A 27,416-nucleotide genomic window follows, 5' to 3' on the forward strand; every position below is an offset into this window, starting at 1 on the left:
TCCTTCATAATTTTTTTCTTCCTCTTTATGACTTTTGGCTACATTAAACCCTTTCAATAGTGTATTTGAAATCATTGTGCTGTTGCCTTTGTTCTCCTGCATGGGAAAATCCCATTTCCTCTGCCAGCCTTAAATGGGCTTTTCACAGAAGAAATCGCAGAAGGTAAGAGGGAAATTTCACCATAAGAAGATATGGAGAACCCAGCAGAACCACTCTCTAGTTACTACAGTTATTGAAATTCATAACTGAAGGCAATATCCTCATTATATCACTTAACAATTTCAATTAGTAAGCTGAAATTATTTTTCTATTTTAATTAAGGCAAGACTTCTACATTCCTAGAATTACTTTTTAACTTATGCAATGATATCCAAATTGCTTTTGGGACAAAGACACCCTCATGCCCTGACAGGTCTCTCCTGCGCCCAGTATGAACTTATTCTTTGCTAATGTTGCATTTTCAACACAAGTCTCAGTCATAAGCAGTAAATATCACAGAGCTTGAATCGGTTGTACTGGACTATCTGAAACACAATTTTCTAGAAGACTGTTGAATTCACCAAAATGCTTGTCTTAATTCTTCACACACTGGTGTCCCCAAAATATCCAGATAACTCACGTACTACACTTAAATTTCGGCAAGATGGAGTTATATATGAGGTTGCTCAGAAAACAACAACAAAAAACCAACAATTTTTATGTTCTGATATTAGTTTCTTTTCTGATTAACTCTCAACAACTTAATCTCAACTCCCATACATAAATAATGGGCCAGATATATCAGGAATGTTCTTCATTAGTGAATTCTTTTGTTGCTTTAAATATTTTAGTCAAAACATACCAGCAAGGCTTTTTTCCCAGTATAGATTAGAGATAAATGGGAAAATCCAACGAGCAACTTCCAAGAAAACATAAAATAATATTTTTTTCCCCATCCTAGAAGTTATATGGGAGAGAAGCCGCCCCAGGAGCACGAATCCAAGACAGTAGGGCAGTTTTTGTTAGCAGTAAAGAGAAACCTGAGTGGGACTAAGAGAGAGAAAAAGATGTTCCTTTCTTATCTTAGAACTGGATGGTTCTGCTGCTCTTATTGCTGTAGAAGATTGCAGGGATTTTTGCCTATACTGACCTGAAAGTCTTCAAATTTCTCTGTTTTGCTTTTATGTTGATCTATTAATGAATGTATGATGAACATTTTCTTTGTCACTGTTACACTACTTGACTTGAATAAGGAATAAGGACATTATCTATCACAATGAAACTATAGCAGAATGGTACTCAGGGACCTACAGCAAAATCGGCTGTGCAGATTTGAATACAGTGCTATTTTTAGTAGTGTCAAATTTAAAACACAGTGAATCTACCTTATTTTGATATGTATCGGTATGCATAATGGTTAATAGCAGATGGATTAAGAGCATAGACATGGTTTCCCACAAAGTTAAAGGTATCATAGCTACTTTTTATGGGAGAACACTGTGATAGCTCAGATACGAGGGTAAACATTAATGGCAAATGCTGACTTTTAATGTGACTACTGTTACACTTGCTGTCAGTGCACACAGTATCACACAGAATCACAGAATCGTTTAGGTTGGATGGGACCTCTGGAGATCATCTCGTCCAACCTCCCTGTTCAAGCAGGGTCACCTAGAGCATATTGCCCAGGATCACATCCAGACGGGTTTTGAATATCTCCAGCGAAGGAGACTCCACCACCTCTCTGGGCAACCTGGTCCAATGCTCTGTCACCCTCACAGTCAAGAAGTTTTTTCTCAGGTTCAGATGGAACTGCCTGTGGTTCAGTTTCTGCCCGTTGCCTCTTGTCCTGTTGCTGGGCACCACGGAGAAGAGGCTGGCCTCATCCTCTTGACACTCCCCCTTCAGATACTTGTACACGTTGATGAGATCGCCTCTCAATCTTCTCTTCTCCAGGCTGAACAGGCCCAGCTCTTGCAGTCTTTCTTCCTAGGAGAGGTGCTCCAGCCCTCTAATCATCTTGGTAGCCCTCCGCTGGACTCTCTCCAGGAGTGCCATGTCTCTCTTGTACTGGGGAGCCCAGAACTGGACACAGTAGTCCAGGTGAGGCCTCCCCAGGGCTGAGGAGAGGGGCAGGATCACCTCCCTCGACCTGCTGGCAACACTCTGCCTAATGCACCCCAGGAGACCATTGGCCTTCTTGGCCACAAGGGCACACTGCTGGCTCATGTTTAACTTGTTGTCCACCACCGCTCCCAGGTCCTTCTCTGCAGAGCTACTTTCCAGCAGGTCAACCCCCAGCCTGTCCTGGTGCAGGGGATTATTCCTGCCTACGTGCAGGACCTTGCACTTGCCTTTGTTGAACTTCAGGAGGTTCCTCTCTGCCTGTCTCTCCAGCCTGTCCAGGTCCCTCTGAATGGCAGCACAGTCTTCTGGTGTGTTAGCCTCTCCTCCCAGTTTAGTATCATCAGCAAACTTGCTGAGGGTGCACTCTGTCCCTTCCTCCAGGTCATTGATGAATATATTGAACAAGACTGGACCCAGGACTGAGCCCTGGGGGACACCACTAGCCACAGGCCTCCAACTTGACTCTGCGCCATTCACCACAACCCTCTGAGCTCGGCCATCCAGCCAGTTCTCAAGCCACCTCACTGTCCACTCATCTAGCCCACACTTCCTGAGCTGAGTACTTTCCCTGTCTAGCATAATGTCCATCTCCATGTCATCGGCACAAATATTTTATGGACAGTTATTTTATTTAGGAGGGTGGCATAGACAGGAGGAGGAAGGTAGCATATAGAAGTTTGCTGCCTACCTGCCAAGAAAAGCAAAGGGAGACAGACGCGTAAATGCCATTGGTGGCTCTGTAAGCCCTAGTCATTAGGAAGCTTAAGGAAATCAGTGACTTCTGGTAGCATAAAACCTTCTTATATATAATAATTTCTATATATGGCTTTTTAATGGCTTTAACAATAACTTTATTACAATTGTCGGTAGCAGCTTAAGACATTACAAGTGCATGATTTGCTTATCTTATTATGCTGAGTTTCCTTCAAATAATGTGCAGACAAATAAATACATAGTACTTAACAGCTTTCCTTTGTGTTGCTTTTCCATTCTTATTATTTCTACACTTTTATTTGTGAACATAAGTGAACTTTCTAGAAGTTTAAATATGTATTACATAAAACATTCTCAAAAAATGACTAGAGCACCAGGGGAGTCATCTCTGTCACTTTTTCAAGAGAGAGTTACCTTTTATATTTGTATCACACTGCTTTTTAAACCCAGTCCTTCTATGACCCCTACCTGGGAAAGCAGTAATTTTTCAATGAGCCTAAGGCAGGCATGTGATGTAGAGTTACAACAGTGCCTCTTCCCTTAGCCCATTTCTGAAGCCCTGATTTAGACAAGTTTTGTGTTGAATTCTAGTGGCAATGCTGTCTGTACATGGCCTGCAGGCCTGGCATTTTTCTACCAAGTACAGAACTATCCCAAATGGAGCTGGCTTCCTATTAGGCCTGTTGTATATGACAATCTGCCTCAGAAACTTGCAGCTAAACTAGATAGTAAATGAATTTCTCATTTTGTAAAGCTTCTTGAAATTTTAAAAATCATGTATGTTTCATGCTGGATCAAAACCTATACTTTTCAAAGGTTTTTGCAAAAGGAGTGTGAGAAAAGCTGATAGCCTGTTGCTCAGAACTTTGTCCTAATCTTTGAGACTTGCTCTTAGCTGAGGCTGAGATCCCTGGTCTTCCAGGTCTCCTACCTCCAGTATAGGTGCCTGACATTAAGGCTACTAATGACTAATGGTTCTGTCTTTTTTTTTCCCCTGTCCATCTCCAGTCTGGTTAAACTCACCTTTTTCTAATTTTTTTAAGCTTTCGGTTGAAAAATTCCTAACTGACTCTTGATATTTGACTGCGAATGACAGGATGAAATCTGTACCATTACTGAACATATTACTGTTTCAGCCTCTGCTAAAAAGCCCATGTGTTAAGCCATTGCTAACTACGTAATGCAACAAAACTTGTCCTCGCTCCTCAGTGATCCCACTGAAGACAGCAGGGTTCCTTAGGTTTAGCCAAGGACAGACTCAAGCTGAGGTACTTTACTCTGTCAGGTTCAGTGCTTTGTGCTCTTATTTTTATTACGTCTCAAATAACATAAGAATAAGATTGTATATTATAACAATAGGTTAGGTGGAGTGCAACCTGAAAGTGCCTACTATGTATGCTTATAATCCTTTTAAGCAAAACAATTCTAAATCATTATTTGACAAAACCACTTGATGAAAGATAGTGAAAGGATGGCATGACGCTAGAAAAGCTTGTCAGATCAAGTTCAGAAAACGGAATTCTGAAAAATGTTAACAGAGCCTCAGAAAGCAACTTTATAAACAGGCATACTAATGAACTTTTTACATTCAGATCAGTTCAAAAGTTTGCCTTTTGAAAATAAGAGCAACGATTTTTTGGGGCTGCTTTTAATAGATAAGATGCCAAAGTCACCATCGTTTCAACACCAATGCAATACAAGTTATGCAAACATGCAGAAAATAAAACAGTACTTGGGTTTCATGTGCAAGGTTCTGTGGATAACTGAAAATACTGACATTCTTTCCTTTTTCTTTTCCCTACTTCCTTCATGGAAAGTTTTCTTACACTGAATAGAAGAACATACGGCCAAGAAATGCATGTCTATCCACATGGCTTCTTAAATTTCTGTAGTTCCTCTCATTCAAGTACCTCAGCAATGAAGCCTTATAACCCATAATAACCCACAAGTACATATTACAGCCCTACCCAGACAACAGGAAAGAGAATAAAAGGATGCCATGTAATCAATCACGATTCTATCTTGTTTTCAAATTTACCTTCAACAAGAAAGTAACTAGAATTCTGAAACATCTTGCTCTGTTCTGATGGTAATTTTCTCCTATGCAATTTCAGGATTCTGACCCCCATTCATCCCACCAAACGTTAGGCTTTAGACTGAGGTACCACAGTTTGCCCCAGGCTCCCTCCATGGCCGTCTAGGAGCCACAGGTATCTCCCAGTGGATGACGTACAGAACCTGTGTGCTGCTGCAGCTCCCTAGAGATACCCACCTTTCTCCATCAATTACAAATGTAGTCTAGCGCAAGCGGGCTCCTGACTTAGGGGCTTTAGTTACATTCTAAATTTAGGTGCAATGAATGTGAGCTGCTATGTATTTTCAGTATAGCTGCTTCCCTGCTTCCTATGTCTAGAGATTTATGCTGTTGTCATTCAGATTAGTGGTCAAACTTCCATTTTTGTAGGATGTAGCTAAGCAGATTTTAAAAAAGGTCCTACATTTATTTGGCATGTTACATACAGTGGAATTGCCACAAACACACAAAATTTGCTAGATTTTACAGTTATGCCTTGCAATAATTCTCAATTTTTCTCACATTTCTCATATTGCACTCTCCTGACTGCAAAATCTCCCAGTGTCCAGAAGAGTACGCGTACCCATTGAAAAGCCAGACGTTTAATTGCCCTACTTGGAATTACCAAATAAAGGTCTCCAAAACACTATTATTCTACATTGTTTTAGGCACATAGAAAGAGCATTCTAAAAAATGAAAACAACAGAAGAAAAGCTGCTACTGTAATCAGCCATGATTGAAGGCATTTCCTGCATTTTGCTATCAAACCAGTTGTTTTTTCCATTACATACTAAGTGAACTTTAGTAAGGTCAAGACACCAGAGAAAAACAGGATCAGAATATCTTTAATCAACTAAAGTTGACTACTTTAGTCTCTTTCTTTCAGAGGTTTAGTTCTGGATCTCATCCCAGATCTCCAATTTTCTTTCTTAAATCACAGCTGTATAAAATCAGTCCTTCTGAATTTGTGATTTGGATGTCTTTTTTCAATAGCATTTAGCTTTTTAGGCTTAAAATTATCCTAGCCTAAAGGTCAATTAACCTCATGCAGCATAACAATACCACTATTATTTTGATATGATATAAGTGTGTCAGGGTAGACAGGTTTCACTCACAGCCATGATACTGGGCCAAAAACTTCCCTCAACTGCAAGCCTATTGCTTCCATAACACTGCCTATTAAGCTCGAAAGTAATTTCGGTTTTGAAATGACTGTTAAAAAAAATCAAAGCTGCAACATAAGTTAATTTGATCCAATTCCTTAAACGTCATCCTGCTGTTACCCTAAGCAGAGACACACAGCATAGAGCAGCTATATAGCACCCCTGTGCTATGCTCCAACAGTGTTTTATTCTAGAGTAAACCCCCACCATTTTTGCCACAAGTTCCACCTGACATTCTTTTACTTGCTAATGCAGCACAAATTTTCACACCTTCCTCGCCAGTGACCAGTTTTAAAATATATTGTTAACTCAGTAAAGAGGGGAAAAGCACGCCACTTGGTTTTCCCAGCAGGTACTTGGAAAACCCTGTGCTTTGGTCATATTCTACTTTGGACTAGAGAACGTCAATCTGCCTAAGCGTAGAGGTAAGACTGAAAGCCAACTCATCATGCAACCATGACGTTCACCACCTATTGAATATAGATGTACACAGTACAGGCTATTCATTGCTAGCAGCTGATATCCAAAGCTTGCCTTAAGCTGCGCTCTCCTCCCTCTCTTTTTTTAAAAGCTTCAAAACTTTAGAAATGTTTCTCTCTTTAATTCAGATGTGGTTGTCTGTTGAAAGCCCTAATGAGACTTACATAAATCCTCATTTTCCAGTTAAAAATCTTTTGTGCTGCTCATGGGACCAGACCTTCGATGTACCCAGAGAAGAGAACATGCAGTGAAGACAAAGAACTCCGAGTATATTGTAATCTGCTTATAAATGATAACACAAATCTTTTGCTTCCTTAATAATGCTTACTTTGTGCTTCCACCAAGAACAGACAGAACTAACATCAGATTCAGAGAAAAAATGAAAATCCAGCGATGCTGGGAGCTGAGTTATAACTTGAATTGATCTTCATTTTCTTTCATTTCTTTCGAGTAATCTCAATACTCTCTATAGATGTTTAAAGAAGATATTTTCAGGAGAATGATCCTAGTTTAGCAACCGTAACACAGAGGCATAGAATAAAATGGCCAAATACAGGTAATCAGAAGCATGTCCTGAGCAAGCCACTAATGTGCCAGCATGAACTGGCACTCATTGCCATTTTTGTAACAGCCAAGGCCCTTCACAACTCCATGATGCACCCAGACAGCATAAAGGAAAAGGGTTGCTGAGGGTTTTTGCATACAGTGTTTCCTTTTATAAAAAGAAACAAATCTCTCAGAATTCGCTTCCCTGTGCTCTCAAGGGTGTCCTTAGCAAGGAACAAATACAGCTCCTTGCAGCAAGCAGACGCCTGTTAAAACTCCGTATCATGTTTCCATGGAGAAGAATGCTTTCTTAGTCAAAAAAAAAAAAAAAAGGACTCTGCAGTGAACTTTTGTACAGATACTGATTTTTCCAACCTAACTTTGGTCTCATTTCAACCTCTTAGATCTTTTTATGGAGAGTCTTTTTGCATGCAATATTATGCAGAATAGATTAAATAATTTATATAGCATAAATAAAATGATGTAACTCAGGAATAATTCTGCTCCCAACAAAATGTTTACTTATATGGAATCACTAGGGGAAATATTTTAAAAACTTCTGCTTCTATTCTGATTTCAGTAGCACAGTTCACATGCGTAATGTCTTTTTAGACAATCATGTGATCTGAACTTGGGAAGGGTATTTAGGCTCTTAATTTAAAAACTTTTCTAACCCTGCTGAATTTAAGAAGGATCAAAACATCAGCATTCAACAGAAGTTTAACAGTTTTCTACAGAAATTTTTGTAAAAATAGTGAGTGAAATCTTTTCTGTTTTTTAATCTCTAAAGGAATTCTGTCACACAGATACGGATCTGTTTCAAAATTCTGTATAGTTATATAGTTTTATATATATAATGTGTATATATATATATATATAGTTATATACTCAAACACATGCCCCACTATTTTTAATTAAGATGAATGCTATGGAAAGATGACTCACGTGTGTCACTCATACGTGTCAAGACTTAGGAAATTTACAGGTCATTCACCTTCACCAACAACAAGATTAGCAAGAGTGCTATACCAATTTACCATCACTTGCAAAGACAGGGAGGCTACAGAAGAGTCTAATAACCCAGCTCAAATGAAAAAAAAAGCAATAATTCTGAACATAAAACTTGGGAGACTAAAGGACAATCTTAACCTGCAACATTTACGACTTACAAGGTAGCCACTGGATGTAAATACCGACCTCAGCAAGATTACAATGTAAACAAAATGAGATGTTCCTGAACAATTTCTTCAGCATTAAAAAACCTAAGTTTGAGCCTGAGGAATTATTTTCAAGACTTCTGTGCCTAGCCTGTAGTATAACACTGCAGAGACCTGCTAACCAGACTCTACGCTCTCAAGACCAGAAATTATCCTATAAAACTCCCAGATAGTTACGTGGGCAACACTAGCAAGAAGCGTAATTATATAGTTTACAGAGGAACTATTTTACACAAAATGTCATTAAATTATAATGTTCAATAAGGTCTCTTTGCATTCTTCTGACAACCTTAAACTGAGTACACTGAGTACAATTTAATCCTACTGTAAAACTGCTCTGCTCAGCTCATGTCGAGGAGTTTTTACTGCAAATAAGAACCATGATTTTTAAAGAACCAGTCTCTTATACACCAGACAGCAGCCTCTGTAGCTCCATGGCAAGCTGCAAGCACATTTATGTAATTTTGTTATGTGTTGTCACATCCTGCGCTCCAAATGTAAATGCATAAACAAATAACTCTGAGAAAGACAGTTAAAACACATTAAAAACAAAATGGGAGAGAAGTTGCAGAAGTTGTGCTATATCCCAAAGACATGTATTTGATATATGAAACTCAGCATTGCCCAGCCCTGAAACAAATGTAGGTATTAGTTGAGAGTCTCTGAAGCAAATCTGTAGTACGGTCTTAAAAGCTGACTGTTTGATAAATGAAATATTAAGGGGGACTACAATATGATTCTCAGTCCCATATTCAAAGACTTTGAGTGTGGTTACATGAAGTGCTCCACTAGCAATGATCCAGTTCAATTTGTTACTGCCCACTTTGCCCCCAGCATTGTTCCTTCTGCTTTCTCTCATAGCCCATTGTTACCATCCCCGCAATTAGGCTAAAATACCTGTGTTTGACTGCTTTTTAAACTGATTCTATGAAATAAGATATGTTAAAAAATAAAACACATTTTCCTTGGCAGGATTTTGGGTTTTTTGCCCAAATCTCTCTCAGACTGGGCTTATATAGACAATTATCTTGGCCTAACTGAGAGGACCTGTGGCTGAGCCAGAGGGAAGCAAGCTGTAGTGGTAAAGTTTTGTACCACATTTGTCACTGATATATCTGTGTCTTTTTTAGATCTACCTTACTAATAGCCATTAATGTGTTGCAATTACCATCACAACATAGAGACTTGTATGTAGTTTCCAGGACACCGTTTCAAACTTCTTCACACTTTTCTGCTCATGGATGCAATAATTTTAATCCAATCTGCAGAAATATCTGCAGATGTTTCAGACTTGGCTAAATCTTTTTCCACTCAGGTCAGCCACAGAAAATCAGAACGTTTCTCCTGCTGCGTGTACGAGTGTACCACTATGATTTTGCAGAGGCTGACAAAAGATCTCATTTTGCCTTAGTGAAATTTCAAAGGTTGAAAGCAGAATCAGCCTAAAGCATGGCGTTGCTGAAAAGGATTCTCTCATCTTGACTCTCAGCATTTCTCTCTCATTGTCTGTGGAAATCAGCTCACAGAGGCAGCTTCCGTCAGATTGCAAAGGACTACCTTCAACCTTGTACCGAGGGCACTAAGGATCATCTTTGCCCTATCAGGTATTTAAAGGTTCTGATATAAGCAAGAATCAGGGCCTCTTTATAATATTTATGTAGCATAATAAACTACATTGGCCCCTTTGGAGTTATTATAAATTATCAGCTAATGAACTTCCACACGTTTGGTACGCCTTTTAGAGTCCTCAGTATACAGTACCATGAATGCTTGCTGTCCTCCTCCTGGTGGTTATGTTTAGGTAAATATGTACTCAGGCAGTTTCTTAAGAGCATATTATTTTTGTTCTACAAGTACTCCTTCAGAGCTGTTTCAGATTTATTGATGTTTGGAACCTTTTAAATATCCATTACCCACTTAATTGACCATAGCGATTCCATCTGACTCATTATTTATGTTTGTTAGAATATATTTAGGCATTTTTTTAAAATGGGTGTTAATAGGCGTAGGATTTCCCTTGCAAACCATATAATAAATCAAATAAATACTCGCTGAATGCTATAATGTTTATTTGTTTCTACTTAATTTTATCCTTAATATTCCACACGTTGAACATGTGAAGCTCCTCAATTTAGGTTATTAGTAGCCTAGTTTTCTCTGGGTTTGTTTTAGGACATTACTTCTGTACTATGCAGGCTCTAGTACGTTCCAGAATTGCTTTCAGTTTCATACCAACGTGCATCCAGCGTGCGTACTAGCCACTACACGAGCTATCTATCTGTCAAAGCTACCCCATCTTTTCCCTCTCCTCTGAGGGGACTGCAATCACGTGATCTAACATCGAATTACTTAGCCAGCAATAATTTTAGAACTGCCACTGCCAAAACAAGTACATTATTTATCTATGTATACGTATGTGTTTATAAGGGCTATCTGTATTTGACATACTTTCAGTAATTGTATTTTCTGACAGTTGCGTACACTAGCAGGTGCAAATCACATTCTGGAGGAAAAAGTTTTTACATGTACATATCGGTATTATTGCCCCCAAACACTTTTTTTTTTCTCTCTCTCCCTCTGCTGTTATCGCAAGACTGACTCCTGGGAATAAATTTCTCGTAGCAGTAGGCAAGGAGCGAACAGGAGTCTGAGCTGTACCCTGTGGGAAGAAGCGCTGCTCAGGCCTCCCCCGATACGTGGCATGTTCCTGTGTGAATGTCTTGCAATCCAGGACGCTATACCCCCAACATAAGCAGTCAACTTACTCTTCAGTTCCTGGGGTTTCAAGTTCTACTGTTAATTTTTACATGTGTTTAGCTAAGTTTTGCTTTATTTTCCCCCTCATTTAAAGGCCTCCTCAGTAATTTAATGTAAAATCCACATGAAAATTTACCTGTACTATACTTTCATTCAAATACAGTATTAACCATTATACTTCACATAACAAGGATGAGCTCAAAGCTTCTAAAAAAGGGGGGAGGGGGGCAAAATTCAAGTTGGCAGTGGCGGCAGAGAGGCTCCCCCAGCGCAATCCCTCCCCGAGTGTGTGACAGCGCAGAAACGGCACAAGCGGTTGGGGAACCTTGGTAAAAGCTAGCCTTGGCCTCGCTGCCGTTCGTGCTCAGCTCGGCTCCGTGTCTGCATCCTCTGCGCGTTTTGCCAACGCTGAGGACCTTCTCAGCGCCCCTGAGACAAGGCACGTCCACAAGGCAAAGGGGCCGGGGTGCACCGCAGCAGCACAGTCGGCTTTCAGTACCCTTCATTACTTGTCCCCATCCCTTCTGTGGGAGCGACACCTAAGCTGGACAACGCTGTCCCCGGCAGTTCAGGAGCCGGGCGTACCAGGTACATCCAGGCCACGGGCGCTTCCTGCAGCCAGGGAACTCCTGCTCTCGGCCGCCTGTCCCAGGCGCAAGGACGCTGCCCGGCAGGAGCAATCTAAAATCCCTGCTGAGCCAGTGCGGGTTGGGTACCAAGTCTTAATTAAAGCTGTGACATCAGGCGGGTCTCTCGCTATCACTAAAGGCAACATACTTCTGCCAGAGCCTGCTGCTCTTGGCAGCTGCTTGTTTGGACTCCGTGAAATACTGGCGGTGGTGGACAGGGCGAGCGTTAATTCTGAATGCAAGCGGGTAAGTAATTCTTTAGCATTCTGGCCTTGTTACCCCTCACCTTTCAGTTCGTTTTCAGCACAGTCACGGCCACCTGCTCCAAGCTGTTCCACTTTCCAGTTCCCCTGGTCAGACTGCATCCAGCCTACCTGAGGTTTTTCCTTATACCGTTTAGTCTGGTAGCAGTAAAGACTCTGATGCACTTGCAAAACGTTGGGGTTCTTCCTTTCTCTGTTTTAGTTCCTTAGGTCGTTTTAGCTAACCTCACCTCCTGAGCAATATTATTTCTGTTTTCTTATGCTAGAGTACAAGTTGTCAGCTCCATTTTTAAAGTTTTCAAAAGTTTAAATAATAACTCTGTTATGTTAGCTTTCAGATTGCCTAATTCTCATTTTGCATAGTCTTTTCCAACGGTAAGCAAAATAACATATGTTATTACAGTTTTTAATAACTGTGCTTTCTCAAACATAATACTTCTCTATTTCAAAATAAAGATAATTTCAAATTGAAAAGCCATACCAAGGGTCCCACATCATGCAGGAAGCTGCACACTTATCGCGTGTGAATAGCCTCATGCAATCAAACTCAGCCTATAAGCACAGGAGTGATCTGCATGCAGAAATGTTTGCTGGAGCCCTAAGTGATAGGTCTTTTATTAATAAGGAGGGGGAAAAGGAAGGGGGGGGGGAAGAGAATAAATGCAAACCCAGAGCCAAAAGTAGCCAGGTTCTGACCAAAAGATGGGAGAGGTTTTATCCAAATATCTTTGGCAGCGTAGCATCCAATTTTTGTTTACAAGTTTGTTTAGTATTTTTAATCTCACTATTTTAAAAACACTAAATACAGAGCTGCTTATGTGTTTTGATCTAATATTTTGCACTCTTCTGCAGCTTCTCTGCTGCTTCTCAAGAGCATGGCAAAAACTTTGTGAAATGCCTGTCACCTTCGAACTGTCTGCTGTGCCTTTTCCTCTATTACTATGAAACTTTGGCAGATGCATTCAATAGCATGAGAAGGGGCAAAGCCTCACCCTTAACACGACATAGTGTCAACACCACTGCAACTGGGTTATAGAAATATTTTCCGTTGTTTGAAGACAAACATGAGAGAAGGGCACAGCAAAATTCGGTCCTAACTTTTGTCAGTTCACAGCAGAATTAAAGTCAGGAAGCAGTGCCAGAGTTTTAAACTAATGCAAAACAAACCGCGTTCTTTTTCTTCTTTTAGAAAATTGTTTCAAGAACACGACTTTGTTTGGAACTGGGGGGGGGTCATGTTTATGTAGAATTAAAGCTACATTTCAACATTTTAGGAAAAACTACAGGGATTGTCTTATTTCCATAACTTTCAGTATTAAATGTGCTGCAACTCTAGTGGATGTTTATTTTGCATATGCTTCTCCCAGTTAAAATCTTCTTATCAAATGCAGAAAGATAACACACACTTTTCCTGTTATAGAAGTGCAAACATCAATCATCCTAAAATCACTGACATCCATCCAGAAACAAATATAAATACATTTTATAACATTTTGCTGCTACTATCTGCTAAGAAGTGCTGTCGCCGTTTCTGCAGCGTGTACCGGAACAGGGCTGCCCTCGCAGGAATGTAAACTTGGCATTAACCCTGGCAGATTCCCACTCCCTGCCCTCTCTCATTTAACATTAACTCACTCCTATACTGTTATCAGAAGGTAAAGGTCATAGCTTTATTTACACAATACAGCATTATACAAACGGTCATTAAACAAGAAAACCTTGCACCAAATAAACATGAACCAAAAAAACAATGCTGACCTTGCTACTGGGAACTCCCCCTGGAAGTAACTTGTCATTCCCCAAATGAGGGCAATGTTGCTTCTCTGTTCTTCTAAATATTAACTGCCCACTACTGCTCCTCTACATGCTCAACTCCTACGCAAAAGCCGACTAAGGACTTTCTTATGTTCCAAAACCAGGAGAAATTTAGAAAGCATTCTCCTGTTGGCAAGACCACATGCTTCATATCCTATTCCCACAGTCTTTACTCATCCTTCCACAGCTGGAAATCTTGTCAAAGGCTCTCGTATACAGCAGCAGCCTGGAGCACAATACATAAGCTGGGCAGATGGCAGGGTGGCCTCCCTCGGTCAGGCTGCCAGAAGCCTGGGAACCAGCCCTTCTTCCTGCTTCACATCTCCCTCAGCCCAGCTCCTCTCCACCCCGGCCCACTGCCTTTTCCTGCGGGGAACACATCCTGCTTATTTATGTGTTTCATGACTGCTGGCCTGCCTAGATCCATGACGAGAAAGCGCAAAGAGGGCAGAAGGCCACCAAATAAAATCTCGTCAGTGCTCATACTCAGTTACAGAAACCAGACGGCATAGAGCCTTGTGGCTCAAACTGGGCAGGAGCAGCAGAGCGACGGCATGATGCCGGTAGCAGTCCCTGGATGCACAGGGACTTGGACACACCTGCAGCACCATAAGTCTCTCCTTGCTTCCTGCTTTTACTGAAGGTGATGGCAACAGTTTGTTGCTTACTTGAGCCAGAAGCAAACTGCAGCAGCGGATTCCTGTAACAGGCAATTTATGTGGGGAAAGGGTAGAGTCCAGCATATCCCTACACTTTGGTCTGAGTATGCTACATAAGGGTACAAGGTCTTTCTAACCCTCCTTCATGGGTCATAGTTCAAGAAGCAATTCAACCCTTAATGGTTTAGATTTGCAATAAGATGATCTTTATGCAGTTTTGAAAAATTAAATAATGTGTTCCCTAAGTCCCGCTGAGTTTTACTTCTGTATTTCAAAAAGCCAGAAAAAGGGGGTGGAGTGGAATGCGTTTCAATCATTTTATTTGGTTGCTACCATTCAGAAATAACCCAGTGAGGTAACTAGGGAGAAGGATGACTTTTAACATGCTAACCACTGACCATGCAACATTTTCATCAGTGTAAATATAACTCCTCATTACTCTGCCAAGGGTGCACTGAATCATATGCTACTGAAGCCAGACTTTCTAAATATTCCGTATTTCACACAAAAACACGCTAATGAAAGTGCTTTTAATTTTACGGAGTTGTTCTTTCTGAAACACTGGTGTGGTCTGCCCTGAAAATGGGAATGCTTGGAAAACTGATCAGCCAAGGAAAAATTCAACTAGCCTTCAAACAAGTTGGCAGCGTACTTGTAAGAAAAAAGCCTGAAGGTAGCCAAGGCCTGGCATCAGCAGATTTATATTCACATTCTCCTCAACTAAATGTTAATGTATCCTCTGTCACAGACAACATACTAATTGCAAAGTGCACACAGTCTCAGAAACCTACAGTAAGTTACAAACTGGATTATTACTTCATATTACTGAGGAATACAATAGCCCAGGTTACAAATGAGGACTCCCCTGTGACTAGGTGCTGTACAACTTGAAGATAACATCTTTTACACGGATGTGAGATTCTAAACCTGAAGAATGAGCTAAGGAAAAGCAGGTGACAACTGACAAACTGGCCAATTAAGATATTTTTCATGTTTATTTTGCATTTCAGAGAGAGTACCCTGTTTAATTCTTTGAATGGTGCTGAAACATGATAGACATCACTGCAACATGTAATTGTTGGCCCTCAAGTCTTCACTGAAACCAGATGTGTTGCTCGCATGGTTGTTACTCTAAATCAAATATTAACTAGGGGCACAGACATTTATTTTAGTGAGTGGTACCCCGTTCTAATGCTGATGTCCTCAACTGGGAAAACAAGAATTCTTTGTATGTATTTAAGGCCAGAATGGGCTACTTGTGTTCACCTTGTTTGAACTTCCACAATGAGAGCCAGAGCCACCCACCCACAGATTCCTGTATTCAGCTCAATGACTCCAGGTTAAATGAGAACATGCCACATTTACATATAACTGTGTAATGTGCACAGAAATATAAAAAGTTAGTGTAAGAACAAAGTCCTGAACTGATGGTTTCTTAAACACCCAGTTGGGTGCATCTTCCCTACATGAAAAGATACATTAAGCTGCTGATGACTGACTTTAAATTTACCAGACTGCAGAGACAGGTGACAGTGAACACAGTCCACAACCTTTCATCACTGAGTTCAAAGTCCGGTTCAGCTCACAAGCAAAATGAGATTCATAGTCTAGCCCTTAATTCCTGAAGCTTGGTTACATTTTTTCATAGTGCTGCAATTGCCTAACACAAACAACAATAACTGCCAGAAACTGCGATAGAAATATCTGTACTGCCTGATTGACTCTGCTTGTATTATCAGGCCCTAACTTGACATATGCCTGAATAATTGAATGCCAGATGAGAGGGAAAGTGGCAGGGATAATGCAAATATTTTTATTAAGTTTTTGAAGTGTTTTTGGCACAACAGGAACCTAAGACCCTTAAAAATTCCATAGTGAAAATTATCCTAAAGTTTTTCTATCAAACAGGATAAATTTAGTAACAGTAGAATCTTTATTTATAAAAATGGTGAACTTAAATCTTTATTTCCAACAACAACTCTATGAACAACAGGAAGGTACATAATTCCAATGAACACACAGATAATTGGACAAGTCTGGGAACTGCTGTTGTGCCAGTTGCAAAGATGTGAACTTAAAGAATAATTTCTATTGCCAAACAGGGAACTAGCTTTCCCTTTGAACTTCAGGGGAAATGAGGATAAACTAGTTATTAAAAAAGATGATCACTCAGTATCATCACAGCAGTTTCTAAAATCTAACCAACAGGTCAAAGCACTAGCTAAAGCTAGTTATTTACTTCCAAAAGTATAGCTATGTTTAGCTCCAAACAAATACTTCCACATATGTGGCTGAAAAAAGATCAGAAGGCATTGGAGCTATTTTGAAACCTGCATTTCCATCAAACATCTTCGTTTATATATATATTTCCACTTTCCTTGAAGCACTGCCCACACAAGCAGTGATTCCCACTTTGGAGAATAACCATTAATTTCACACCACAATGTTTTTTCTAGAAATATAATTACACGGAAGACGGGTATTCTTTATTAAAATATCTGAAGGTAGGTTAGGTAGTTATGACTGGTGGTTATTCAAGAGCACAGGTTTTCTTTTTCTTTTCTTTTCTTTTCTTTTCTTTTTTTTTCTCCTTTCCTTTCCTTGTTTGGCAGCTAATAGCAGCTTTAGAGATATACAGGAGTGACTTGATCCCAAAGCATTTTTAACACTCCAATAAATGATGCAGTGAGGTACTGAATAATCAGGCTGAAACTGTTCTGTGCAAGACAACTGTATTCTAATATATGTATTCTCCTAGGGCTTGGCACACTATGAATGAATTGTGACACATTCTTATGATTAATTTTTTGTTAGATATTCTATAACAAAGAGAAAGAAGAAATTAGCGATTAACTGGGATATACATGTTATGTATTGCTGAAACACTTAGAATCCTCACATGGGAAAATGAACTATTCTTATGGACATAATCGTATCCAGATCCACAAGGCTGTGGCAAAGCAGAGTAAGACTAGATGTGTTCCTAATTTTTTGGTTGTTGCTTTTTTACTTACTACTTTCATCCTACAACCCATGTTATTTCTCCTGTTTCACCTCATCTGATAATACACCTAATATAATATGACACTAACAAAGCCATGTCAGCATAGTCTCTGAATCAGAAGTTGAGAGCATCTTGCAAACTTCTAATTACAAAGCATTGTCCCATCATAAGGACATTTCTCTTGGGATCCAATCATTTTGACTGTAAAAGAAGTCAAAGATAGAATGCATGCACACAAAGGGATTCAGTTCAGCTTGCAGCCAACACACAGCAGAAGCTACACATAAAACAAGGTAAAAGGGAGGAAGAAAAAAGAGAGGTAAGAAAAGGGAACATGTGTGTAAGGATGGGAGGTGGGAGGGAAAAGGGAGAATACACATAAAAAGCAGCAGGAAGGTAATTTTACCAATGTGGATTTTCTGTGTGATTGGCTCACTGCAATCACTAAACTGACTGTTGATTACAAAGCATGTAAATGCCACGTTTAGGAGAGGGAAATTACTTCAGTCTTTTCATGGAAAAAAATCCTCAAAATCCTTAACTTTTTAAAGCGTCAGCTTCTCCGCCTGCTTCTTTATTATGGATTCCTTATGAAAATTTGAAATTGTCACCTTCTACTATCTAAAACTACAAATATATTTGCTTTGAAAATAAATGCAGAAAAGGAGAAGGAAATGTTAGAAGGGCACCAAAGTTTAGAAACATAGTTAGATCTGCAGCACTTGAAAACAAACCTCTATAAGGGGGTAGAGAAAAAAAGTCAAACCCAGTGTGCACCAAACACTTCCATACCTGTGTCAATGGAAGGCAGAGACGAGCAAAAATGTTTTCTAAAGGAAAATGGATTTTTGACTGAAAGAAAATTTTCACAGAGCTGTTTTGCCCAGAAGATGCAATCTCCTGCTGTTTGTGATGTCTCTGGAAAGGAGACTCATTCTATGAGAGCTTTCACTCAGAATTCCCATGGGTGGGAAAGCCAACAACTTCTGACGAAAGTTGCTGCCCAGTCCCGGTTACTAAAAATTATTTATTTAAAATTCACTTCTTTCAATTTCTAACGCTCTCAAGAGCAGCTTTAAAAATGGATCCATGGATCTGATAAATTCCATATCCGCTCCTGATGCTATTGCTTAAGAAATCTAAGACTGCCTGCCCACCCCCAAAATCAAAACTGATAACCTCACAGAGGGTAAGCATATCAATTCTCAATTACATTCATAATACTCAGGGTTTTTTACTAAGACAGAACAGACCTGTATCACAAAATCTATAAAGTATTCTGCCTGTGAGAGCCTGCATTTATCAGAAGTAACAACAGGCTGCCAAAAACAAGCAAAAAAGAGAGGAAGGATGGAATGACAAGATAAAGACTTAACACATGGACAGCAGGGTGAAAATTTCCAAAGTGATCCCTTATTTCTAATAATAAATAAATGCTTGCTCCTAAACACAGTCTTCGCAACACAGCAAGAATATGCACATTTTTGTGTGTGCATGCGTGTTCAGGACTGGAGATCTCTTCGGGGAGGGTTTTGGCAAATAGATGAGGGGCACTTGCAAGCAAATCAAAACTTCTGCACCGAGCCGCTTCCTGCTGGTGTCTAAGGCTTTGCCCAAACAGTTAAGAGGAAGGGGCATAAAGTAAAGCATTGCAAACTACTATCCCCGTTCTATCAGACTGGAGACAGCTAGGACAAACAAACTCAGGAAGTGGCAGGGAGTTAGAAAACGAGAGGAAATCTATGGCACAGAGAGGAAAGTGAAGAGATTGCGTGGATCTGCAGAAAGGTCACCTCTAGGTCACACTGTGCCAAGCTTTTTCAAAAAAGCTTTATTTGTACTATAATACAAAACTGGCACACACAGCTGGCGATTGCTGCAGAGGCTATTCAAATGTTAACATTCGGAATGATAAACAGCCAAAAAAGTTCTATGTAAGCAAATTGGAACAAACAACTAATCTAAATCTTGTTGCTAAGAGACAGAGGATTTCAGCCAAAACCAGCCCTAAGCCTCGCGCATACTTTATTTTTGATCAAAAAAGTACCTGTAGATGACGCCATGTTGGTGAAGAAACATGAGTGCTGATGTGACCTCTGCTGCATAAAAGCGGGATCGAGGTTCGTCAAATTTGCGTGAGCGCTGGATTTGAAACATTAGGTCTCCTCCATTTACATATTCCATGACGAAAAAGAGGCGGTCCTGAAATTAATTAAAACAGTGCTATTTAGCTAATTTCTTTTAGTTACACAAAGGAGTGCTTGAAGCTACACTTTAGGCGACAGCAGGATTTGCGTCAAGAAATGAAAGAAGCAAACGCCACAATTCTGAAAAAGGAAAAGCCACCAACCAAAGAACCAAAAACCTAGAGGCTCGGAGAAGAAAAACTGTGAAATAAGAAAAAGGGAAGAGAATCCAAATGTAGTAATAAGCAATAAACATGCGTGCGCACGCACGCACACACACACACACACACACACACACACACACAGACACACACGCACGCTTATCTAGGTACCCACATATACTTACAGAATTACAATCAATTTTACATAATAATGGAGATATTTACATGATGCTGTTTCTTTTCAAATGCAGCCATAACAAGAAAGAGATAACGTCAATTCTGTTAACTACTCAAGGTCTGCTGGACCAATTTCAGGCTCATTATTTCTTCTCTTATCTTTTATCAGCTACTTTGTCTACAAAATATTTTTTTCCAGATTGTGTAAAAAAGAATCAGAACTGTTAAGCTATAGAAACCAATGCTGCCAATCCTAAACACTCACATATGGTTATTTGAATTGCCTCAAACTCTCATAAGGCACTGCAATATAATTAGGCTATTAAAATATATACTGAGTTCTTTTTATCTACTTCTCTTGCCTATCACTTCAAAGTTCAACTTTTCCAGCTGTTCTCCACGACAGATGACTACAAATAAACTTTGCTTGCAAACAGCAACTGTTTGCAAGTAACCATCAGTTAACTACCCCATTTTGGTGTGTTTAAGAAAAAAGCCCCAAAATTTAAGCACTCAGTAAAACAGTGAGGCTTGAAAACACTAATAAATCAAATGCACACTGGGCATTACACAGCAGGCAGGTCTGTAAGCATGGGACCTAGAAGAAGTCGTCTCCAAATTTCACGTAACATTGCAATTTGGGTCTGGCTCACAGTGTCTGGTGTGCAGGGCTGAAGAAAAAGAGACAAGATGTGGCACTGCTTTGGAGAAGAAAACACAACAGAAGATGGAAGTTAATTAACCTCCCACCAGTGAATCTAAGACTGTAGATTACATAGTTTATAGATATGAGTCCAGAAATTCATAAATGTTTGCTGTTTCTTTTTAATCATCTACTCTAAGACTCAGATTCAAAGCACAGCACTTAAAAATATGCTTAACCTTAAGCATGTGCATTAGTCCTGCTCATTAAGTGCCTAAATGCTATACTTATCAGGGATGTTTCCTGGAGGAGGCTAGAAATGTTTGGCTGACTTTTTACTGATTACAAAAAGAGGATGCAGGAAAAAAAAATGTGTGCAGGATCCAGGTGAACTAGCGTTCTGGCACTGATCTCTGTAAAAAAACACGAATAACACTGACATACAGCAACACTCAATATTACTGATCTAAAACATTCAAAATCATGATGCAGATCTCTCAACATATTTGTAGGGTTTAAATATCACCTTTGCGGCTTTAAGCAAGAACACAGGTCCTTGTGTTGTCTCTCTGATTTCTCTCTGGAACCAATGAGAATTACAGGCTTGCTTTTAAAAGAAAAGCTGATAAATCTCAGATTTCAGAAGCTAGATCTTAAGGATATCACCAAACACAGTCAGCTTGACAATAAAGTAAATCACAGAACGTAGCTATTCTAGTCACCTGTGTAGCATAAAAGACTCTTCAGAAGATGCAGGCATTACCCTTCATCAGGATCCTCATCACTGTGCTACAGGCAGAGCCTCTCTACATGAGTGGTTTTGGTATGACTGTCCCTCTGCAACATGTTGCCATCTTTCCTGTGCCTTAAATTAAAGATATAGTTCAGTCTTCCAAACAAAAAAAAGGTTTGGACTGCAGGCCAAGGAGCGTCTTTAATGAACATTTTGCTATAAAACGATGTTGATGCACAGTGATCGTGCTACAGCTTACAGCTGTGACCCCCAAGCTGTGGCACACTATTTGATACACCAGAAGGCTGTGCTGCCATTCAGAGGGACCTGGACAGGCTGGAGAGACAGGCAGAGAGGAACCTCCTGAAGTTCAACAAAGGCAAGTGCAAGGTCCTGCACCTAAAAAGGAAAACCCCATGCAGCAGGACAGGCTGGGGGTTGACCTGCTGGAAAGCAGCTCTGCAGAGAAGGACCTGGGAGTGGTGGTGGACAACAAGTTAAACATGAGCCAGCAGTGTGCCCTTGTGGCCAAGAAGGCCAATGGTCTCCTGGGGTGCATTAGGCAGAGTGTTGCCAGCAGGTGGAGGGAGGTGATCCTGCCCCTCTCCTCAGCCCTGGGGAGGCCTCACCTGGACTACTGTGTCCAGTTCTGGGCTCCCCAGTACAAGAGAGACATGGCACTCCTGGAGAGAGTCCAGCGGAGGGCTACTGAGATGGTGAGGGGACTGGACCATCTCTCCTCTGAAGAAAGGCTGAGAGAGCTGGGCCTCTTCAGCCTGGAGAAGATTGAGAGGGGATCTCATCAGTGTATACAAATATCTAAAGGGAAGGCATCAAGAGGATGGGGCCAGACTCTTCTCAGTGGTCCCCAGCAACAGGACAAGCGGCAACGGGCACAAACTGAGACACAGGAAGTTCCGTCTGAGCATGAGGAAAAAATTCTTGACTGTGAGGGTGACAGAGCACTGGAACAGGTTGCCCAGAGAGGCTGTGGAGTCTCCTTCTCTGCAGATATTCAAAACCCGCCTGGACGCGATCCTGGGCAACGTGCTCTAGATGACCCTGCATGACAGGCAGGGGGGTTGGACTAGATGATCTCCAGAGGTCCCTTCCAACCTTGGCCATTCTGTGATCTGCCACCAAGCTGGGGGCTCCTGCTCCCAGTGGCAATAGTGCTGCTGCTCCCAATGGAGATACTGCTGCTCTTCCAGCTGCCAATGATGGTGCACAGAAATAAAAAGGCTGCCTTTCACAACTTTCTAGATGATGAACATTTTCTAATATATCAGAATATCCATTTAATCACTTTTATATTAAATACTTCCATGTCTGATCCCAACAAGACCAATTTTTTTGGTGGTATCCGACAAACACATAATTGCCAGTTCTAAATATCAGAAATTGTGTTCTGCTCAAACTCCAGCTTCTTTTTTTTTTTGGTTTAGTTCTTTGTAGGACATTTCCAGTTTAGTCAACTGGAAATTAATCTGGATTGCTTAGCAAAATATCATGTCATTAGAGAGCCTGAACAAAAGATTTAGCAGCAGCTCCGTTCCCAGAGTTGCACAGTGCTAAGTCTCCTATCCTCTTTCATACTTTTCTTATTATGCACGTCTCATCCTTAATGGGAAGGAGTAATTCTGTCACATTCTGCAGCTCAGTTGATCATCTCAAAAGTACAGATACTGAAACTTGAATTAACAGCCCTGACACTGAAACTGCTGTGCTATTGCATTTTTCTGTTATATACCAATATTTCAAGTTACTTTTCTAGCTTTCCTGGGTGCACATTTCAGTTTCCTAATCAGAATTCACAGCAAAAAATTACTCTGAAAGCTCTGCTCTCTTCTTCTCATGAATCTGGGAGAGCATCTCATTTTCAGAGGGGAATAATATTAATTCTCAAGCACTAACATGGTATAAACAATAAGATGCACATCACACACATGCACAGCAGGCGAGCGTTTCAACATTTGAAGATATAATCTTTTTGGATGAAATATACTCAGTTCCTATGAGAACTACTTTTCTAGAACCACTGTCTGGTCTTTTGTTGGTCAGAATGAGATGATCAGTTGGGACTAGACACAAATTTACACGAAAAGAGGATGTAAAAGTAGAGAGACTATTTTATCCATACCACCTGGGACTGGTAAATCCATTTTTCTTTTGATTCTCATAGCTTCAGTAACAGAGAAAAACTTCTCGATTTTTTGCTACTTAATCTTTTTTCCCCCATATATTTCATTAAAACTTAACAATCAAAATACAGGTTCCTAATACTCTGAATGTATAATTTCTCTCATACTGTATGAACACGCACGCACAGTGACCCAACAAGACCTTTGCAACCTTAATGGGAACAGAATTTCATCCTCAAATAGTAATTGTGAAGCAACTGAATTACGCCTGCTAATATATATCTTGCTACATGCATTGCCAGGATATATTCAAATATTAAAAGTAGAGGAATACAGAATGAACGCCTTAAAATTATACATTATTAAGGGACAACACAGTGTTTATTCAGCTAAAAATGAGATACAAGGTATGACTTTATCACTGATTGTGTTCCAAGAGAAAATTGAATGGGTTTGGTTTGGATTCGACTATTTTTGGACTGCGTTTTCATAACATTTGAGAAGCATGTTTTGATGAATAAAATAAATGTAATGTAGTCCTGGGAACTCTTCAATTACATAAACTGAAAGAAAAGGAAAGATCTCAAACAAAGGCGTTACAGATTAATCCTCTCTTGGCATCTATAAAGCAAAAAAGTATTGCAAAGTAAGCCAATATGTTTTCTGAAGTAATTAGATTCTTTTACAGGGTTTTTTACTCCCTTAATCATACCTGCTTTTCCTTGAATTTCTCAAAAGATATGGTTGAATGAGAATAATTTAAATAAAAAAGGAAAAGAAAAACAGAGCAGACAAATTTTAAAATTAAAGAGGACATGGAGTAAACATGGAAGTCAAGACAAAAAAAAAAGTTCAACTTTACTCTGTATTTCCACAGTATTTTCTGACTTTAACCTTAGCCAGCATATTGGAATGGATAACCGCCTGTCTTTAAACCTCTGTTTTCCAATCTCACCCCTTGACTTTCTTAATTAAAATACTCTCCTGAGTGCTTTATGTTGTCTCCAAAAAATTGGACTCCAAAAGCATCCTCTCCTCTAATCTTTGTCCCTATCACTATCTAGAGAAGAAGTATATTTGTCACTTAAACTAGAAACTTAGTTTCCTCTTCTCTCTTATTCTACTCCTTTAATTGTGACCAAATCTTGGTTTTCATCCTCCTTGATACTTAAAATATCCATGTTTCAGCTCTATAGCAAATGCTTCCGACCAAGCCTTTACTCTTCATTCTGATTATTACCATTGCCTTCCCTCTTTGAAATCACTTCCTCCAATGTTTGAGTTTATTTATATATGTTCTGTTAACATAAACCTATATATTATGTACTCCTTTATATTTCCTTAGTTTTAGATTTTATGAGTTCTAACAGATAGAGCGTCTATCTTTTATTTCTTTCACTATAATGACTTATGTCTTTAACTGGGAAAAGTGGGGTGAATTCCCAAAATATTAATAGTAATACACTTTTAGGATATAAAACAATCAATCCAGTTCCTTACTGCAGAGGTGTGATTAATGACCAAGAACTTCCTACTAGTAAGACTAGATAATCTTGCCAATCAGTTGTGATTTAACAGATGACCCTTTACATCACTGTCTATCAGTTGTTTAGATGTGGAATGATACCATTGTTGAGGAACAAGCTTCCATGTAAACCCCACCGGAAAGCTTAGACCCGGAGTGACTTTGATGTATTGTTTACATTAATTACCACGTAGCCCTTTAAAGATTTTTTAAATTGTTATTACTCATTAATCTGTCTGTCCTTTGTTTTCCAATTAAAATCTCACTAACATTAGATTGCAGCTTGAAGACAATGCATTAACAGACATAAGGCTAGGTACAATTACCACTGACAATCTGAAGAGTACAAACTTCTTATTTTCGTTCAAATCAGTTCTATGAGCTGGGGCACCCAGTGTGCAATTCAGCACAGCCTCATTACTGAAATACTACAAAACAAAAATAAACCATGCAATCTATCTCCCCCTTTTATATCTGAGATGTGCACGCATGCTATTAAGCCAGGGAGCAAATCTTTTCACTACTGTTTTTTTGTCTCTCAGATCTACCCTCACAACACTTTAAAGCAGAGAATTCAGGAAAGGCTTCAAACATTCACTCCTCAAGCAAAATTCACAATTGATAAGACTTATCAGCCTACTCCAACTACCATTTTTTCCTTCTTTTATGTTTCCCATACAATTGGGCGTGAATAAATTCTTCCTGATTCTCACTAGTTCCCTAAACTAAGTTCTAAGGTCTTTGTGTGAATAGACTTTTTTTTCTCCCAAACAATTTCCAAAAGTCATATTTGAATTAGATTTCTCCAGATGTTACTAAAAATATTAGGGAAATTAAAACATGTATTAAATATAAGCAAATTTAAATATGAAATATTTCATATTGTAGTAGAGTAGTCACATAACAGAATATGCTTCGTTACTAAACATTTTACCAAAATAAAAGTCAAAGATATAACTTGTATTTATCTGACTTCTTGTGCAATACATCACAACCTTGGTATGCTGTGTAAGATGATATTTTATTCATATCATGCATGTATGAAATTCTTTTCCAACTAGTACAAAACTGTGATTACTTAACTCTATTTAAACAGGATGCTCAAACAGTTTGTTTAAAATTACCTAAAGCTGCAGCAACTGTCCCACCCCTTAGAACTTGAATAAACATTTCCTGCTTCTGATGGAAATTGCACAGGCATGCTGTACACAAAACTAAACGAAAGCCTTCAACACCCAGAGCAGAAAACTAACCAGAATTGTAAATTCATCTTCCACAACCCCAGCGCTAGGAGGGACAAATACAAAAACAAAAGAAATACTAGATACAATGTTAAACAAAACAATAAAAAGCCTCTCCTGTTCATTTGATTCCTTTTTGAAGTTTACAGTAACAATCTTCAACAAGAGACTCTGAGAGGTTATCAGTCTCTGGTTTCAGTGTTTATACTCAAGGCTAATTGCGGTGTTTTTCCTGTTTTGTAGCAATGTTTTCATGGAATTCAAAATAAAATAAGGACAATTTCTGTGAATCCCACATTTCTTGGAATAAATGTCCTGTATATAGGAACTGCTATTTTAAACTTCACAAGGACTGTAAATTTGGGATTATTTTCATCTTCCGCTTTAAAAAAAAATATATATATATATGCATGCATTCAAATGTTGTATGAAAGGTATTTTCTGTCAACCGGTCAATTCAAATTTCCCTCAGTGGGTGAGTGCTCTTATTACTCAGCTTTGCTCAGTATTCAATTCTGAATCCAGCTTTTCGCCCTTGAAAGAAAGGATGACTTCAAAGTTATGATATTTATTTGAGGGCCAGAGAATCACACAAAATAGGATAAAAGGAGCCTTGTAAGGTCATCTGGTGTACTCCACGGCTGACAGGCAGGATCAGTGGTACCTAAGCCAAGGGGAACTAACCGTTTCAATGCTGTGCGCCTGTCTCTCAGCACTGTCGGTGCTGATGGTGATATAACTGGGAACCTGAACAGCCTTGCTGAGTGGACTCCATTTGGCCCACAAAGACCTAGAAGCAGAAGTAACATGTCTCTGCTGGTCTGGCCTAACAGAGGGAAACTGGGTTTGTGTGCACTGCATTGCAAAGGGGTCTTCGCTGTGCCAGAAATGCTCTGTTCCCCTCTCAGTCCCCTTGCCAGCAGCAGAAGCCAGCAGTGAGCAGTATCCTTGAACAGCTTCTGCCTCGCTGGCCGAAAAAACACACAGGTACCCAGAAACTGCATAATTCCCCAAATTAATCTGATGATTAGCTCTTAAAAACCATCACTGATAAGGATTCTTAAACCTCCTTTGGCAGTCTATTTCAGTACTTAACAAAATACCATCAGAAACACTTCTCACTGCTGCAGATTAATTACATTACTCTTTGTGCTCACCTTAGCCATCACATCAGTTCCTAG

At 39.6% G+C, this 27,416-nt stretch overlaps 1 protein-coding gene across 2 annotated transcripts in view; it reads right to left on the reverse strand.

Annotated features, from left to right (window-relative positions):
• Nucleotides 1–27,416, reverse strand: part of PRKCE (protein kinase C epsilon) — a 305,131-nt gene that overhangs the window by 38,674 nt on the left and 239,041 nt on the right. For both annotated transcript variants that reach the window (XM_009676282.2, XM_068939624.1), the window contains one exon: nucleotides 19,476–19,630. In XM_009676282.2, the coding sequence (XP_009674577.1) occupies nucleotides 19,476–19,630 (155 nt within the window). The remainder of the gene's footprint in view (nucleotides 1–19,475; nucleotides 19,631–27,416) is intronic.

The sequence above is a fragment of the Struthio camelus genome, chromosome 3 (genome assembly GCF_040807025.1).
Source record: "Struthio camelus isolate bStrCam1 chromosome 3, bStrCam1.hap1, whole genome shotgun sequence".
Classification (NCBI taxonomy): domain Eukaryota; kingdom Metazoa; phylum Chordata; class Aves; order Struthioniformes; family Struthionidae; genus Struthio; species Struthio camelus.